We start from the raw sequence: 18,392 nt of genomic DNA, 5'->3' as shown, positions 1-18,392 counted from the left end.
GGGCGCGGACCCGAGAACCGAGATAATTTTTCAAAATGCATTAGTTCGCAGGAAACGTCGTATTCAATGCCAAACCGACATGACAAATGATTCGAGTACCGAGTAGATTTGCACAACGTGCAGCTACTCGTATACCCGAACTTTTCCCAAATAAAACATTAAAAATGCATAAATCATAGTCGAAAAAACATGGCTAGAAATTTAATTCCATTGAAATTTATACGCTTCTCTGGAACGTCGCCAGTGTATAGGAAACGCATGAACCTGTGTATTTTTCTCCTCCACTACTTCTCCAATTTTAGGTACTCGTACCTCACCCTCTTCATCAAATTCTCTATGTTCTGTTCGTCTGTACTTGCTCGATTATACTTCACTTTTCGCGTCTGCTCTACTTTTCTCTTTCTCTGCGAGCTTTTTTTTTTTAGTTTTTCAAACGTGTACTTATTCTCGTTCGTCGTCGTCGTCGTCGTCGATTCAACCCATTTTACAAGTGGAAAAACTCAGGCCGCGTTTTCGTTGCTTGTCGACATGCCTTTACATAACATATTTTAGGTTTTATTAAACGATTCTACACCCTCCAGTCTGCTTCCTTGTTCGCTGTACTACGCGATTTTTTTCTCTTCAAAAACCCGAATCCGTATACGTTGAAAGCTTTTTCTCTCCTGCTTCTCACACAATGCTGTCTTTTACTCCTCGTGCTCGTATATTTTAAAAGGAGAACTTTTCCAGTACCACGATATTGTTTTCAAGTAGAAATTTCCACCGGCATCGTCGTCGCGAGAAAATTACCCGCAAAATGACTCTGTATATTACCCAAGTACCTACACTTTGGAGGTTTCTAAACGAAAAAGCCGATCGTGGTTTTGCTTTTTCGTCGCGAAAGCTAATGGCCTGCACCGTAATAAATTTTTGGCGCTTATAAATTTTATATATTTCATCGCTTCGCCAGCCTATTACGATTTCGTTCCGTGATTGCGTTCGTTAATATGGCACGCGTGCGTTTTAAATGTGTATGTAACACAATAAAGGTTATCATTAAGGTTTACGTACTTTCCACCCTTTGCCCTGTGTACCTGTACGTAGTACGTACGTCTAAAGTAGCCAACACAATGTAGACTATATGGCCAAGCCTTTGGGTAGCTCTAGCTGGAGCCGACCTTATTATCGAATAAACGAAACATTTTTACACCTTAACAAAGCCTATTCCCTCGGTCTCGCTGTGGAATTATAATTCCGATAGGAATTTACACACGCTATTATTTAGTAGATGGCGACGACGATGACCGGACACATGTAGCCCAATATTGACCTTATATACTGCTCTTCTTCCTCTGTGTACTTGGTAGCTTTCGAGCTTTATTCATTGCCAAGAAATTTTCAGATGCTTCCTTCCGGTCAAAAGGTCTCTCAGTGTTGATATTTTTTCAAGTGTGAGTCAGGTTTTAGTCTTTTTGCATGTTACGAGGTAATCAATGTATGTGTACTGTGTAGTTCTCCCTGTGACCCCTTCTTTTCTTTTTTTTTCCGTCCTTTTTGGTTATATTTATAGACCATACTTGACGTTTTACTACATAAAAATGGCTCGATGTTTGCCTACAAAGGGGTGTTGGGCCGATCCTTGCCCCCCTCCAATCCTTCTTGCATCGTCTACATGAATCGTTATAAGTATAATAAACACGATAACTATTTTCTCAGCCATCTCCTTCGTTTCATTATGTGAATTTATATGGTGTTGTAGATACGTGATTAGAGAAATAGAGACTCGAAGGATAGAAATGAACGAGAGCTTGTATGTTTATGAGTCTGATTAACAATTTGCATGAGCTGTTTGTGAACAAATGTATAAACTGCGTGTGAGTCGTTCTCAAACGAATGAACGAACGAACGAACGAACCAACCAATCAGTCGTTCACGAACGAACGAACGAACGAATCAGTCGTTCACGAACGAATGAACGAAGCAGTCGTTCACGAACGAATGAACGAATCAGTCGTTCACGAACGAATGAACGAATCAGTCGTTCACGAACGAATGAACGAATCAGTCGTTCACGAACGAATGAACGAATCAGTCGTTCACGAACGAATGAACGAATCAGTCGTTCACGAACGAATGAACGAATCAGTCGTTCACGAACGAATGAACGAATCAGTCGTTCACGAACGAATGAACGAATCAGTCGTTCACGAACGAATGAACGAATCAGTCGTTCACGAACGAATGAACGAATCAGTCGTTCACGAACGAATGAACGAATCAGTCGTTCACGAATGAATTAACGAACAAATAAGTCGTTCACGAATGAACGAACGAATCAGTCGTTCACGAACGAACGAATGAATCGTTCGCAAATAAGGAGCATGTGAACGAATCAATTTTGAAATTAGAAAATTATTTTGTTCAATGATCTGTTAGATCTGTAACAATAGTTTGCGAACGAATCAATCAACTACGATACAAATGAATCATACAACACGAGCTGGGAAATAATTGCTGGGGGTGGAGAGAGTTCGAAGTTACATGGAAGAATTAGGTAACTTGGGGACAAAAAATTAAACTTCAATTTTGAAAATGATCATACCAATAGGTAAAACTCAATTATCAGAAGGTGGAGTGAGGGTGAGTTGCATAAGTCTATTTTCAAAGCTAAAGTAATTTCTGCAAAGCGAATGTTTTTAAAAACAAATAATAAACTGAAATCACCATCCAAATTAGAGCCGATGGTGGGGGAAGGAGGAATTTGAATTAAATGAATCAATAAAGTACAAAAATTATACGACCGTTGAAAATATAATTTATTTGGAAAGAAAATAACGACAAAACATCTCAATTACCCGAGCACCCTTTTAATAATATGATCTTTCATCAAAAACGAATGACTTTGGTAGGTACCTATAAAATAAAACTCGAACAACATTAGGTACCTACCCCCGAAACACACCCAAATTGGCAATTACCCCTCCGATTCAAAATCTTCCCAACAATATTTGGCGAATTGTCGAATACAGTACGTTGAAAAATTCCAGCTAATCCGATTCGTACAATAAATTACCAATCTCATTCCCTGCTTGTTCGCATATTACACAACTTTATACCTACTTCTCGTATACCTCCTACCAAAGTACACACAGCATAGCAGACAAACAGTTCAAACTCTACGCTTATTTTAAAATTTAAAATTACGCAAATCGCACCCCAGGTACGTTGAAAAAGGAATTGCTTATTTGGGAAGTTAACTCGAGGGGAAATTTCGCCTTTTCGGTAGGTATATACTCGTATAGTAGGTATAGCGAAGCAGCAGAGATAGACATTATGCGAAAATGAGACCGAAGTTAAAATACTGCGCTTGAGGTATTGTTTAAAAGAGAGAAAGTCAACAAGATGTGAAGTCGAAAAAGTAAAGGGTGGAGGTTCGCAAAAACACAGAAAAGTAGAGCTTTTGCAGCTACACGACGACGACGACGAGGACGTTGTGAAATATTGAAGAGTATGGGCGTGAGTGGGGGTAAGATGGAAAACACACTCGTGTAGTATTTTGCAACGTGTAAATAAGCTCATCTCGAGCAAACAAAAAAAACTTTTTACCTGATGAGAGAGGAGGAAGTCGCGTGTCTCGCTAGACAGCAGAAGATTAAGTTTTCAACGTTTTAAATGCTTTTTGATTTTTTTTTCTCGCCCCCTCTCTTCTTATTTTACTCGAGGGTGTAGACTGTAGAATAAGGTGCTGCGCCGGCGGACTAGGTTACATTTCAGAGATTATGAAGGGTTTGTGAGAAGAAGAGCATGTTAATGTGGCTGTTGTCAACAATGATATCGTATATGTGAGGCTTTCTCTGCATTTTTTTTTTTTACGTGAATGAGAGAATGTAACTTTAGCTCGATGGTTCGATGAAATTCAGCTCTAGAAACGCACCACGAGGCGAAGGCAAACACATAGGTAAACAAAAATCAACTTCGACTGTGAAATTATTTAATAATGTTGATAGATGCCGGACACGTGCATTGTATTCAGCACGTGTTCCAGGTATAAAAGCTCGAGCTTTATTAACAACGTTGCTGTAGCATTGCAATTCGAATACACCACAAGGCTGCTGCAGACGAGCAGCGAAATCGAATCAGCCATTCGAGCATTCGAATCGATGCGATGGATGAGTTGGAGAGTTGCGTGAAAATCATAAAAACCAGCCTGTTTAAATTTTAAGCTCGTTTCTTTTCTCCAAACACCAATCACCGAGTGTAGGGCGCCCGTACAGGTAAATCGAATTACATCGATGAACCTTGAAAATGACACTAGACCTTTGATAAAAATCCTACCTTCGGCTGCGTTCACGTTAAGCTTTAACTAGTCGGTAAACATAGTACAGCATCCTTCATCCAACGTATTGGAAAATTTCGCGCCTTTTGATTGCCTTCCACCCCCCCTCCCCCCTTCACCCCAACCCGGCTTCACGGCATGCTTTTTGATCGCGAGACCTGCTTCTCGTATCAGAGTCGCGAAAATTCGATTACTCGAGTAAACGTACGAAAGCGCAAAAAAAAAAAGAAAAGAAAAAGAATATGGAGCAAAAAGAGAGCGAGAAAACTGTCGAATTGAAATCTGCTCGATAGAGAGAGAGACACTCAGTCATAAATCCGTAACCGTCTTTTTCGCGTTTCTCTCTCATTCGCAGTCGAACGAACGAGCTATACGTTTAAATTCAAAAATCAACTCATTCTGTCGCCTCGCTTCGCCTCGCAAAATATACACAATTCGCGTACTAAAAAGAATCCTAAATGCGAAACTCGCTAATAAAACACGGCGCAAAACGCCCAAAGATAACTAAATTAGCGCAAACGTTCTACACTCAGCTCGAATCCGACCATCATGCAATGGCAAACGACGACGATGAGACATCCGCGAATATAAAATAAACAAGCTCGCGAACAACACGAAGATGGGCACAGGGGGAGGGGGAGGGTGCAAGGCGCCAACAGACACGGGGGAGAAATTTCATTCTATTTCTGTGTATTCATAGCCTAGCTATAGCGAGTTCGCAGCAGCCGAAATTATGTCAACGAATAATATAAACAAACATAAACAGAGAAAGGAAATCTACAGTACGTTTGTGCAGAAAAGGGGTAAAGTTTTATTACTAATCTTCTTTAAAATCCCTAAATTCATATTGCCGCGTTTCTTGTCATTTTTCACTATCATCTCGCAAACGCTTACATGTATACACAGTAGTATATCCAAGCGCCGCCGCTTGAAAACAGTGAAATAGCAGACTCGTCAGAACTGGGGGGGGGGGGCGAAAAACCAAAGAGGTGAAGAGATACTAGCAGCATCACCGCCATCTCAGCCACCGACAAACACACACACGCACACTAGCAAAAAACACAACGTTTTCTTTGCCCTTCGGCTCATTGTTCGCTTTTCTTCGACTGCTGGTTGCTTTATTTGCGCAATTTATCTCTGACAACAATACCGCTCTATACCGTTATTTACTCTCTCTCTTGCTGGCTCAAAATCGGCCTCCGCGCAGTACGTAATATGTAGGTTCTTTTCTCGTCTGAAACTGCTGTTTTCTGCTGCTTTTTTTCCTACACATACTTATTACACTCCGAAAATGAAAGAGACCTTTGCACATCGAGACACGATAAAAAAAGCAACGCTAGAAATTATCAGTTTTTTTGCCTGTTTTGAGATCAATTTTATTTGGTGGATTTTCGATGGATTGCCATCTTGGTTCAGACAATTTCAACGAATGCACGCGACGTCTCGATCCGAGTCACTGGTGTAGATTGACTCGAATGGGGAGCTGATCCTACAAGGAAACCTCTTGAGGTGTCACACTCCGATTTAAACGGGACCGCGATTTTTGGAAAGAGCATAGTCTAAAACCCCCAAAACCATTTTTCAGCTGCCCGAGTTCATTTTTCCATTTTTGGCGAATTTTTGAAAATTCAAAATTGATTGTTTTTGGCGATTTATGCTTTTTTTTTTAAAGAACGAACTTGATCAGTAAAAATGGTCAAAATAAGTCCCAAAACTAATATTAATCACCCAAATCCAAATTTTACCATTTCCAGCCATTCTGGAGCATAAATCGCCAAAAACAGTCAATTTTGAATTTTCAAAAATTCGCCAAAAATTGAAAAATTTAATGAAATTTGAACATATCATTATTAATACGATGCACAATTCGAAATAAAACACGATGTATTTAATGTATTTACAAACAAACAAATATGTACAGAAATAAAAACGGATAGAAAATCGCCATAATGCAAACGTTAGCGTGAAACGGTAATATTAAACGAATAAAATTAGGGGACATTCGAATAGAAAAATCTAAAAGTCACGATTGATGTTTGTTGACTTTACAGTTTACACATACATTGTATCTCGATAATACAACGAATTACGTGTAATTATTACGAAGTAAATAAACGAATACAATGTTTACGCGAATTTTACATTATTTTTAACACTTTCCCTAATTTGAGAATTATCAAGCAATAAATTGACAGAAAAAAACTGCTCTGTACTAACATGAAGAACATCAATTATGTTTCCTCAAATTCAGTCAGATGCTTTGTTAGCGGCAATGAACTCAGATAAGCAACTCAACAGCTACCTGTATCCACAAATCGCCATATCCAGTGAAACATACTCAGACATCCAGCAAGCTGAAACACTAGAGCTATCTTCAATTATGTGATGTAGACAGCTGATGTTTTCGGTGGTAGGATTTTCCAGAGAGATTTTGACGTGTCTCTGGTGATGTAAGAGCAGCTCGTCTACTGCTGATCAATGATCGATTGAAAATATGAGACATATTGATGTTTGATGACTTTCCCGGAGATCTAGAACGCAGATCGGGTGCGTCGTTAGTGGCTATGGAACAGATCACGTGTGTCCATATAGGGTCTTTCTTAGGGTGGTTCAAAAAACAATAGAAAAAATTTTATGTTTTAATTTTTTGAGCTTACCCCCTAGAAGTGTTCCATTTGGTCTGAAAACACTTGACAAAAAATTTCAGGTCAAAAAAATAATATTTAGAGGTCGCGCATGAGAGTTAAATGTTGAAAAGGTATGAGCGCGTTGAGCGAAAACTTCCCACGGTTGCATGCCGGGGATCGCAGCGTTGCATCCCCTCGTTGGATCGAAGCAAATTTCAACACATTATCCCCTCTACAATGCATGATAAGTAAGTTTAGTCCTTGGTGGGCTTTTTAAGATGTTATTAATGATGAGTCAATGACAATATTTTTCAATTCGGAAGATCACTGAAGGTGAAAATACATACAAAAGATTTGAAAAGTAAAGAAAAAAGTACAAGTATGAATTTGAGGTTGTATGTATTATTCTATTCATATTCAACTTGGAAACCAAAGGGAAAAAATTTATGGGATAAATTTACATTGAAATATGAATATTTTATTAGATTCAGCACTACAAGTTGATGTTTTATCAACTAGGCCTACCTATTATCAATTGAAGAGTTATTACTTAGTAAAAATGGAATTTTTTGATTTCGAAGTTCCATAATTTGGGTTCAAATAAATTCTACAGCCAAAAAATTATAATCAATACTTTGGAATAGTTGTTTTAAAACCCCCCAAAAAATTGGTATCATTTAATAAGTTGTAGTGGGGATGCCACTCTCAGTAGGTACAGTTGAGTAGAATCAACCCCTTCGAGCTTTGTTGTGTTTCCTACTGCGCCGTCGTGGGAAGTATTGTGCTGCGCGCGCTTGTAGCTCTCAACATTCAACACTCGTGCGCGACCTCTAAATATTATTATTTTTCAACAAAATTTTTATGGTGACATTTTTTTATCAAAAGAAACAAAATTAGGAGGTAAGACCTTAAGATTTCAAAAAAAATGTTACATGAACCACCCTAGTCTTTCTAATTGAAACAATTTTGGCTTCAAACAGCTTCAGCGTATGATTTTGGTGAAGCTTCTCAACGCGATCAGCGTGATCGTTGGGAATTGGAGATTTTAAACAATTTTGGCCGCGTAACAATCGCCATTTTGTCAAGTCTGAACCGTGTGCAGAATCATCTTGACAATTGTTGTTGATATCATCATTGATATTATTGTTAGCGTCATCAAATTTATCATTCCCAAGCAAGGAACTATTCGATGATTTTGGTGCACTTTTCGGAGTTGATTTGGTGGAAGATTTTGGTGTAACAGGCAATGACTTCAACATAGCAACATAGAAGATCACTTTTCCCATTATCGACATGCGTTCGTCGAAAAGGAAAAAAAAACAGCCGTAGTATCTCGTTCTATTTGAGAGGTACTTTCCAAAGCTCATACTCAAGGTCATCGCGTGTTGGAATTTCTATCCAACAATGGAGGCGAGTTCGATAATGAAGCTGTACATATACAATGTTTAGGCGAATTTTACATTATTTTTAACAAAATGGACTTGGGCAGCTGAAAAAATGGTTTTGGGGGTTTTAGACTATGCTTTTTCCAAAAATCGCGGTCCCGTTCAAATCGGAGTGTGACACCTCAAGAGGTTCCCTTGTAAGTTCATTTTTAGAGAATTTTTTAAAATTCGAAAAAACTGAAAAAGCTGCTAAAATATTGAATTTACAACTTTAAGGATCCCTTTAAACAATTGGAATCGAAACCACATGTTATTGATTGATTGATTAGAATTGTTGTTTCATAACAGATCAGTCTATTCGAACAGATCATCAAACAGAATCAGCTTCTCATCTCACAAGCGATTCGTTCATATGTAACAAACCAATTCTTGAACGAATGAATCATTCGTTTGTGAACGATTCACTTGCATCTGATTCATTCATTCACAAACTATTCATACAAGCTACTGATCAGGATCACAACCTATTGATTGATTTGTCCATACGCGGATGATTCGCGAACGACTGAATCATTGTGAACGATTCACTTGTATCTGATTCATTTGTTAACGAGTTGTCTTATTTTATTCGTTCACAGAGAGCAAACCCGATCACATTTTATTTTTCATTTGATCACGAACCCATCTCGTTCTCTTTTTTGGAACCCACATCTACGTTAGCGCCACAGCAACTCACGCCTATGTTGTTTTTTTTTTTGCAACACAGCTCGGCTATTACAAAAAATGAGTCACATGAAAGTTTTTAAAACTCTCGGTAATCCGATTATATACGTACGACGGGAGCCGACGCGCAGATTAAATTCTGTGTGTATTCGAGGGAAAATACGAATGAAAAAAAAAACTCCAGCGTCAGCGTACCATGGTCCGTTGTATAATTTAATTCTCGTGGGGCTAATCAATATGACTCCGAAGGAAAGAATGCGTGTGTAAAGGCTCGTCCTCCTTTGGAGCAGAGTTAACACAGTACAGGCTCTCGATCTCCCTGTTGGGTACTGAGTGAGATACTCGTACACAGAAACCGAGAGAGAATTTGTGTACACGTACACGATGTGTTCAGTCTGTGTACGATTGCGAATGGTGTATTTTTTTTTTTTTACATATTTCAGCCTAGAAAGAGAAGAAAGGTTTTGGCCAGGATTTAGCAAAGGGTATATGTAAAATTTCTCTTGATACCGAAACGCGAGCACGCGATGGTGGTTTAATTATCCACAATCTCGATTTATAGAAAAGTCTGTAGTTATTCGTATTTTAAAAATCACTGCCAAAAGGAGAAAATACGCAAAGGATGCTGCAGTCAGTAGCATTACGTTGTTTTTCGATAAATATTTTACGGTTCGTTATGCATATCTTTGGTTTGAAAACGAGACACACCGCTCCTCCGGCGTTCCTCCCTACCGAGCTAAAGAAGATGGTACACGAATGCAAATATTTCTAACATCGCTACGTTTCAAGAAATAGATAAAAAATAACGAATTTAGTATATTTTCGCTGGAAATGGCGAGAAAAGAAAGACGTCCGAGCTGGAGCTCTGCGAAGCACGCAGAGATATCGTTGGTGTTTTTTCATCTATGAAATATTCCGTCGTAAATTTTTCAATTGGCGCTTTTTCGGTTGAATTGAATAAATCTTTCGAAGGTTTCTCGCTCCGAGAAACTCCAAGTGGTGATACTCGCGTATTGTGTACTGCGGGTACACCACGCGGATTACATAACTAAGCAGCTGGTATTTTGTGAAAAGAATCTCTTTCGCGAGTATTATTTGGTAAGTTTGTGGTGTGTACTATGCAGATTCCAGCAAGTATTTTTACGGGGTCCTGAGTTGGTGCAGATATCGTCGACGATCCGTAATGTGTAATGTCGAATGATATGGCGGATTTTCTTGTACATTTTTAGAGAGCTGAGTATTTGAAAAATGGTAAAACACGAGCTGGAAAATAATTGCAGGAGGGTGAAGATGGAAATGAGAGAGTTCGAAGTTATGTAGAAAAATCGAGTAAATATTATTGGAGACTAGAAATTCAAATTTCAATTTTGAAAATGAGTCATTCAATTTGGTAGAACTCAATCAACTGAAGGTGGAGTGGGAATACCTACGTTGCAGAAGTCTAACCAATTGAGAAAAATTTAGGGGGAGGTGAAAGAGTAGAAATGAAATTCTAGAAATTCGAAGTGTGGAAATGAACGAGGGCTCTCAATTCTCTCACATCCAAGAGTCTGATCAATGATTTGAATAAACTGTTTGTGAACAAACGAATTTGTCATTCACGTGCACACGAATCAGTCGTTCACGAATGAATGAACGAACGAATGAACGAACGAATTAGTCGTTCACGAACGAATGAACGAACGAATCAGTTGTTCACGAACGAATGAATCAGTCGTTCACGAACGAACGAATCAGTCGTTCACGAACGAACGAATCAGTCGTTCACGAACGAACGAATCAGTCGTTCACGAACGAACGAATCAGTCGTTCACGAACGAACGAATCAGTCGTTCACGAACGAACGAATTAGTCGTTCACGAACGAATGAACGAACGAATCAGTCGTTCACGAACGAATGAATCAGTCGTTCACGAACGAACGAATCAGTCGTTCACGAACGAACGAATCAGTCGTTCACGAACGAACGAATCAGTCGTTCACGAACGAACGAATCAGTCGTTCACGAACGAACGAATCAGTCGTTCACGAACGAACGAATCAGTCGTTCACGAACGAACGAATCAGTCGTTCACGAACGAACGAATCAGTCGTTCACGAACGAACGAATCAGTCGTTCACGAACGAACGAATCAGTCGTTCACGAACGAACGAATCAGTCGTTCACGAACGAACGAATCAGTCGTTCACGAACGAACGAATCAGTCGTTCACGAACGAACGAATCAGTCGTTCACGAACGAACGAATCAGTCGTTTACGAACGAACGAATCAGTCGTTCACGAACGAACGAATCAGTCGTTCACGAACGAACGAATCAGTCGTTCACGAACGAATGAACCAGTCGTTCACGAATCATGCGCATACACAAAATAATCAACTGTGATGATCGTTGATCTTCATGAAAAATTCATGAACGAATAATTAGGTATAAGTGAATCGTTTGCGAACGAATAATCGAATAATTCAATCATTCGCGAATCACGAGCTTGTGAACGAATCAGTTTTGAAATTAGAAAATTATTCTGTTCAATAATCTGTTGGATCTGTAACAATACTAACTGAACGAATCCATCAGTTACGAGTGAATTGTTCGCGAAGGAACGAATTAGTCGTTCGCGAATCGTGTGCACAGGAATGCAACAAATATGATGATTGATATTCATGAAAAGTTCACGAACGAATGAATCAGTTGCAAGTGAATCATTCGCGAACGAATCAACCAGTTCCAAATGAATCGTTCGCGAAGGAACGAATTAGTCGTTCGCGAATCGCGTGCATAGGAATGAATCAAATATGATAATTGATATTCATGAAAAGTTCACGAACGAATGAATCAGTTGCAAGTGAATCATTCGCGAACGAATCAACCAGTTTAAAATGAATCGTTCGTGCACGAACCAATCAGTTCAAAATGAATCGTTCGTGAACGAACCAATCAGTTGTTCGCGAATCTTGTGGATATGGATGAATCAATTATGATGATTGATCTTCATGAATAGATCACGCACGAATGAATCAGTTGCAAGTGAATCATTCGCGAACGAATCAGTCAGTCGTACACAAATTGTATGCAAATGAATGAATTAACAATTTAGGTGAATACATAGTTCGTGAACAAAAAAACCGTCTTGTTTAAATCGTTCCCGAACGAACTCCTGATTCAAAGTCAAATAAATCATTTTCATACGAATTGTTTTCAAAAAAAAATGACTCGTTTTTCGAATAAATCTTCCTTTGAAGATGACATTTTCTGCTTCAAAATCATTGTCCCATGATGTTACGAAGTGAATTAGAGAGATGAAAATCCAAATTAAATACTCGATTTGCCCACCCCCCCCCCAATCTTAAAACCTGTAAAAAAATCTTCAAATTGATAAAAATATGTACTTTCTCAAATTAATGAAAAACATCTTTTTCCATGTTTACAGGGCATCCGGGTAATCGGTTTTACCGTGCTTGTAGCTTGAGTGGTTCAGACGGAGAGACGGATAGTTCACCGACCAGACCGGTACGCGGAGGCCGTCCCAGACGCAGCAACATCCAACAACACACCTACCATTTACCAGCCGGACTCAGCGATTCTTCACCGAACTCCGATAATGTGTCAAATGCAACCCTAACAGATTCCGAAGTAGCGTTGGCCAGAGATACCACGCTTTTAGCTCATAAAAGTAAGTCTTTTACTCCTTCATAAACTTCATAAATTCGCCTTGAACTTGATTAAAATACCCCCAAAGTATGTAAATGAAAGTCAATCTATATTGTAAGCCTTGAACTCGCTCTCAATAACCGCACAGTGTATCCCAAAAATTACCCGGTAAAATTCGAAAATCAACTCGCAGATGTTGTGTGAGACCGCAGAACGTCTTTTCCTCTAGGATGTGTGACCTTCTCGAGTCTCTAATATGTACACTACCAACTACCATATGTAGGTTTATGTTTGGAAATGTTATGAAATTTTAAATTCCTTCAACACGTGCAATATTCGTGTGCATAAATTATTCGTATGTGTATTTTGTCGCTCGACTCACGACGACGAATTTTTCTACGTCAATTCTCACACAACGAGAAAGCTATGGTGGGGGGGGAGGAAATTTACCCATAGCTTTGACTCGTCGACTGTGTCGGTGTCGCCCACACGATGGAAAATTTCTCATTTTCCAAATCGGTTAATTTCATGAAAATTTTCCCTCAGCTTAGAAGAATGTACGTTTTTGATTTTACTAGTACCTATTTTATGTCTTTTTTTTTTTTTTGCTCGCAAAAATCATCTCACTTTTTCCCTACAATATTACGCGTAGTTGGCGGCTTAAATTCAGAAATAGGATCAACGAAATTATATCTCCATTATCCTCTTTCTTGTATCCATTATAGTATATATACGAAGTATCTTAAGCGGATTATTCGAAGGTTGCTCTTTCTCTCTATGTACCTATACTACAACCTAAAGCTACTACGTATTCGTTTACTACATTTTTAACGAATGGCTGCACATATTACGCCAGCCAGAGATATCCTGAACAAGGACTCCGGAGGGGGGCACAGGGGCCGGATGGGTACGCTATGTATACGAAAATGTAATTTCTTTTTTCTTCTCTTAAATATAAGTATATCAAGCTGTGTCCTCTTCGTTGTCATCGTCGTCGTCGTCGGTGCCTTTTTTCGATACGATTGGACGAGATGATGGGCTAAAATGCTAAATTTCCAGGTACGAGTTTCGATCGCTAGAGCTCGCTGTTGGACGATGCAATGGGCTTAAAATACGCCATAATCTGAGTTCCAACTCGGTTGAAAAAAAATACGAGATGAAACTCGACGATATGCAGGCAAAGATATTCGAAAAAATTGGTTAGAAAACTCGACCCCCCCTCCCCCTCCCCACCACACCATCATCTCGAAAATGAACCATTATCATAAACAAACGAATGAACCGAACGATTCGAATGTACGATACCAGCGTAAAAAACAAATTAAAACTTTGTAATTTAGTTATCCAGCTCGTTATACGAGTACTATACAGAGAGAAAGAGAGAGATACAGAGTAGGAAAATACGCCTCCGCATTCGCATCTACATGTAATAAATTAGTAACTTCATTATAATTCGCAAAAACAAGCGGAGTAAAAATGGAGAAAAAATGTACTGAAACCGATAACAACAAACGAACGAACGCCTCGAAATGAAATATTTCCAAGAAAAACTCAACCCGAGAGGAAAAAAAATTCCGTCTGGCAAACTTTTTGGAAGACCACAAGCACAAGGGCAGTTATATAAAATTTAGGGAGTGCATTCGAGAGGATAAAAGACGCCCTGTTTTTCTTATCAATTCATCCAAAAGAGTCGACTCGACTCGGGGTGCGTTGGGTTGGTTTTTTGACTCGAAAGAGCTTCTTATAAATGTAGGCTTGATATAATTACGAGTATACTTGCTTACTCAATGTAGCTCGAGAAAAACTTGACGCCGTTTCGAGCTCGAGCTCGAGATATAGTGATAAAAATCCCAAAGTCTCGATAAACGTGCGCTAACCCGGAAGTCGTTCTCGTATATAAAAGGGGAAAAATTCAATTAATTTTATTCACGACTTAATTAATTTGCATCCAGCTTATCAAACTTTTCTTTGCTGCTTTTCTCTCACTCGGTCCCTCTCTGTACTGGTAGATTTTGCATTCGAGCTCTCAGAGCGTCTTGTAAATTGTGTATCGTGTCACTGGCTCATCGTTCTTATTATATTAGGTATTATACATAAGTCGAGTTAGTCGATACATCGTAGGATAATAAGGTACCTACCTACACTATTAAGTAAGTAAGTGTATTATACAAAAATGCTGAAATGAAAAGAACAACGTTATTCTATTTATTACTTAGCTAGAAAGCTCTCAGGAGTTATGTGGGGGTGGAGCTCGAATAGGGAGAAACATTTGTAACGTTTTTAGGGCTCGTTTCCGTTTTGAAATTGAACATTATTATTCTGCCTACCTAGTGAACCTACCTACCAAAACATTACACAAGTTACGAGCTATGCTTTGATAACGTAGGTATATAAGTTGGATCACGCGAGATTTCCTCCATGTGTATGTAAATTTTCCAAAAATCAGGGTTCTCGTTTTATACGAGTAGTACGAAAAAGAATACCTACACCTGAATGTTTCGTATATATGAAGGATTACTTGTCTATGTCATCGAGTTAATTGATGCGCTAATCGGAAATGACGTCTTTGTTAAGGGGTGTTTTCTGGGTTTCATTATGCTAATTTTGCTACACGTTTGGATTGCGAAACAGAGGTCGTTGAATTGTAAATGTTTTATTTTAATGTATAATGTGAAACGTTTCGTTTTATTTGTAAAAAGTTTATACGAAAAGTTGAAAAATTATCAGACGATTTTCGAGCAAATTTGGTACCTACCAATGAAATTATTTCAGCACTTTTGTGCTGGATCTTCCCGTACGAAAAGAGCCCAGGTTCTGGGTTGGGCCTTTCCATTTCGCTCAAAATTTTTCAGGGTTTTGAAAGATGGAAATTTACGTTCTTCTTGGGGCAGATTGAAGTTTCTCGTCATAATGTTCAACTTTCGAGTCTATTCAAATATCCAAAAATTTTCTATTTGAAGAAAAATCTTTGAAATTTTCACTCACCATGTTTAGTCGCTTTGAAACCTCTAGCTCAATTTTCGATTTTCCCATGAATTTTTGAATTTCTCCAGAAATCGTGAAAATTTATTCAGGTTGCTAAAAATCAAGTTACGGCTTATTTTCACTCCGTTTGACAAGTTTTTTCAACATCTGAGCTGATTTCCAGCCGAACATCTGGAGTTTTTTTTGTCCAGAAAATTTTGGTTTTGGGAAAAAATTCAAAAATTTTCCGTTTGGATAAAAATCATTGGAATTTCCACAATGGTCGTATTTTGTCTGTAGGTCAACCCTTCGAATTCAAATTTCATCATTTTTAGCCATTCTGGAGCCTCCAGCTCAATTATTGATTTTCCCAGAATTTTTGAATTTCTCCAGAAAGTGTGAAAATTGATTTAGATAGCTACAAAATTAAGTTGTGGGTTATTTTCACTCTGTTTAACAAGATTTTGCACATTTGAGCTGATTTCCAGCTGAAAAGTTGGACTGTTTTTTTGTCCAGCTAAGTTTGGTTTTGGAAGAAACATATTTTTGTAAATCAAAAATTTTTATTTGTGGGAAATTTTTTTGGAATTTTACAAATCGTTGTATTTTTCTGGAAAATACGCCCTAGAAACCAAATTCCATCATTTTTAGTCCTCCTGGAGCCTCCAGCTCAATTTTCGATTTTTCCAGAAATTTTGAATTTTTTCAGAAAAAGTGTGAAAATTGATTGGGGTTGCTTAAAATCAAGTTGTGGGTTATTTTTACTCTGTTTAAAAAGTTTTTCCACATTTGAGCTGATTTCCCGCTGAAAACTTGGATTGTTTTTTTGTCCAGCCAAGTTTGTTTTGAAAGAAAAATTTTAAAAATCAAAAATTTTTTATTTGAGGGAAATTTTTAGAAATTTTTACTTATTGTTGTATTTTTTCTGAGACTAACCCCTAGAAATCAAATTCCATCATTTTTAGTCCTCCTGAAGCCTCCGGCTCCATTTTCAATTTTTCCAGAAATTTTGAATTTTTCCAGAATACGTGAAAATTGATTTGGGTTGCTAAAAATCAAGTTACGCTTTATTTTCACTCTGTTTAACAAGTTTTTTCAACATTTGAGCTGATTTCCAGCCAAACACCTGGGGTTGTTTTTTTGTCCAGCTAAGTTTGGATTAAAAAAAAAAAAATTTAACAATTCAAAAATTATTTATTTGAGGAATTTTTTTTTGAATTGTTATAAATTGTTGTGTTTTTTATTGCAGCTAACCCCTAGAAATCAAAATCCACCATTTTTAGTCGTTCTGGAGCCTCCAGCTCAATTTTCGATTTTTTCAGAAATTTTGAATTTTTTCAGAAAAAGTGTGAAAATTGAGTTGGGTTGCTTAAAATCAAGTCGTGGGTTATTGTCACTCTGTTTAACAAGTTATTCCACATTTGAGCAGATTTCCAGTTAAATGTTCACCTGGAGTGTTTTTTGTTCCATTGGAAGAAAAATTTTAAAAATCAAAAATTTTTTATTTGAAGGGAATTTATAGAAATTTCTACAAATCGTTGTATTTTTTCTAAAACTAACTCCTAGAAATCAAATTCCATAATTTTCAGTCCTTCTGGAGCCTCCAGCTCAATTTTCGATTTTTCTAGAAATTTTGAATCAAGTTGTGGATTATTTTCACACTGTTCAACAAGTTTTTCCACATTTTAGCCGATTTCCAGCCGAACATTTGGAGTTTTTTTTGGTCTAAGAAACTTTGGTTTTGGAAAAAAATTCAAAAAATCAATGGTTGTATTTTGATTTTGTTTGTAGATCAACCTCTCTAATTCAAATTTCACCATTTTTGTTCATCCTTGAGCCCCCAGCTTCATTTTTAGATTTTTTCAGAATCGTGAGTTGTTTGAAAAGTTTCAAAAGATAATCTGGAAAATTACTTCTCTGAAAGCTGGAAAAAATGGAGAAGAAATTTCAAAAATCAATTTGTCCAAAAATTGTCCACTACAGTGTCAGAATTCTTCAAAACAATCCTTTTTTCGAGGAAAACGTTGCCTACCCCTCCCCTCACTATTTAGGCCTCCTTATGAGAAAGCATCCAAAGTTGAACAAAAAATGAAAAAAACTCCAATTCATTCGAAAAGTTTACATTTTAGTGTAAGTATCAGAATTATTCTTCTAAAAATTCATTTCTCAAGAAAGAACTTTTCTCGATGGTCCTTCAAATTATTACAGCCTCTTTGTTTAAAACCTTCAAGTGTAAATAAAAAAAGAAAAAAAATCAATTTCTCAGAAAAATTTTCATTTTTGCATTATAATTTTTCCAAGTAGTGCCCTTTTCACTAAGAAAATAACTTTTCTTGATATCTCTAAAAATATTGGCCCTCTTGTATGAAGTCCTCCTTCTACTTTTAGTCGTTCCATACTGGAGGAACAACTCTACTCGGGAGTCTTGAGAAGGGAGTTATTGTAGAATAATTCTGACTCAAAAATTTGAAATTGAGAAGCAATTTCACCGACTAAGGTTTATAATTCATTTTACAATCTCCATTTTATCTAAATTTGTAGGGCTCTGTTATGAGGAGACAAAATATCGCTTGAGGGGCTTTCTAGGGAGGTTTGTGAAAAAGAGGGTTAGTTAAGAATTTTTTTAAGCTGAAAATTAGGAATGAAAAATTGTCTACTTCAATTTTTTTGTCAACTTTATGGGATGCGTAGGGAGACTAATTTTTTGGGGACCTCGTTGGCGTTTTT

The 18,392-nt window shown here is 37.7% G+C and overlaps 1 protein-coding gene across 4 annotated transcripts in view; it reads left to right on the top strand.

Moving 5' to 3' along the window:
* Nucleotides 1–18,392, top strand: part of Ten-m (teneurin transmembrane protein Ten-m) — a 444,946-nt gene that overhangs the window by 349,077 nt on the left and 77,477 nt on the right. For all 4 annotated transcript variants that reach the window (XM_065348771.1, XM_065348770.1, XM_065348769.1 and 1 more), the window contains exon 2: nt 12,481–12,723. Coding sequence is in view for 3 of the 4 variants with exons in the window: in XM_065348770.1 (XP_065204842.1) it covers nt 12,481–12,723 (243 nt within the window). In the remaining variant the exon portion in view is untranslated. The remainder of the gene's footprint in view (nt 1–12,480; nt 12,724–18,392) is intronic.

This window comes from Planococcus citri, chromosome 2, assembly GCF_950023065.1.
Source record: "Planococcus citri chromosome 2, ihPlaCitr1.1, whole genome shotgun sequence".
Lineage (NCBI taxonomy): Eukaryota > Metazoa > Arthropoda > Insecta > Hemiptera > Pseudococcidae > Planococcus > Planococcus citri.
The sequence above is the reverse complement of the archived record's forward strand: the minus strand, read 5'-3'. Positions and strand labels throughout refer to the sequence as shown.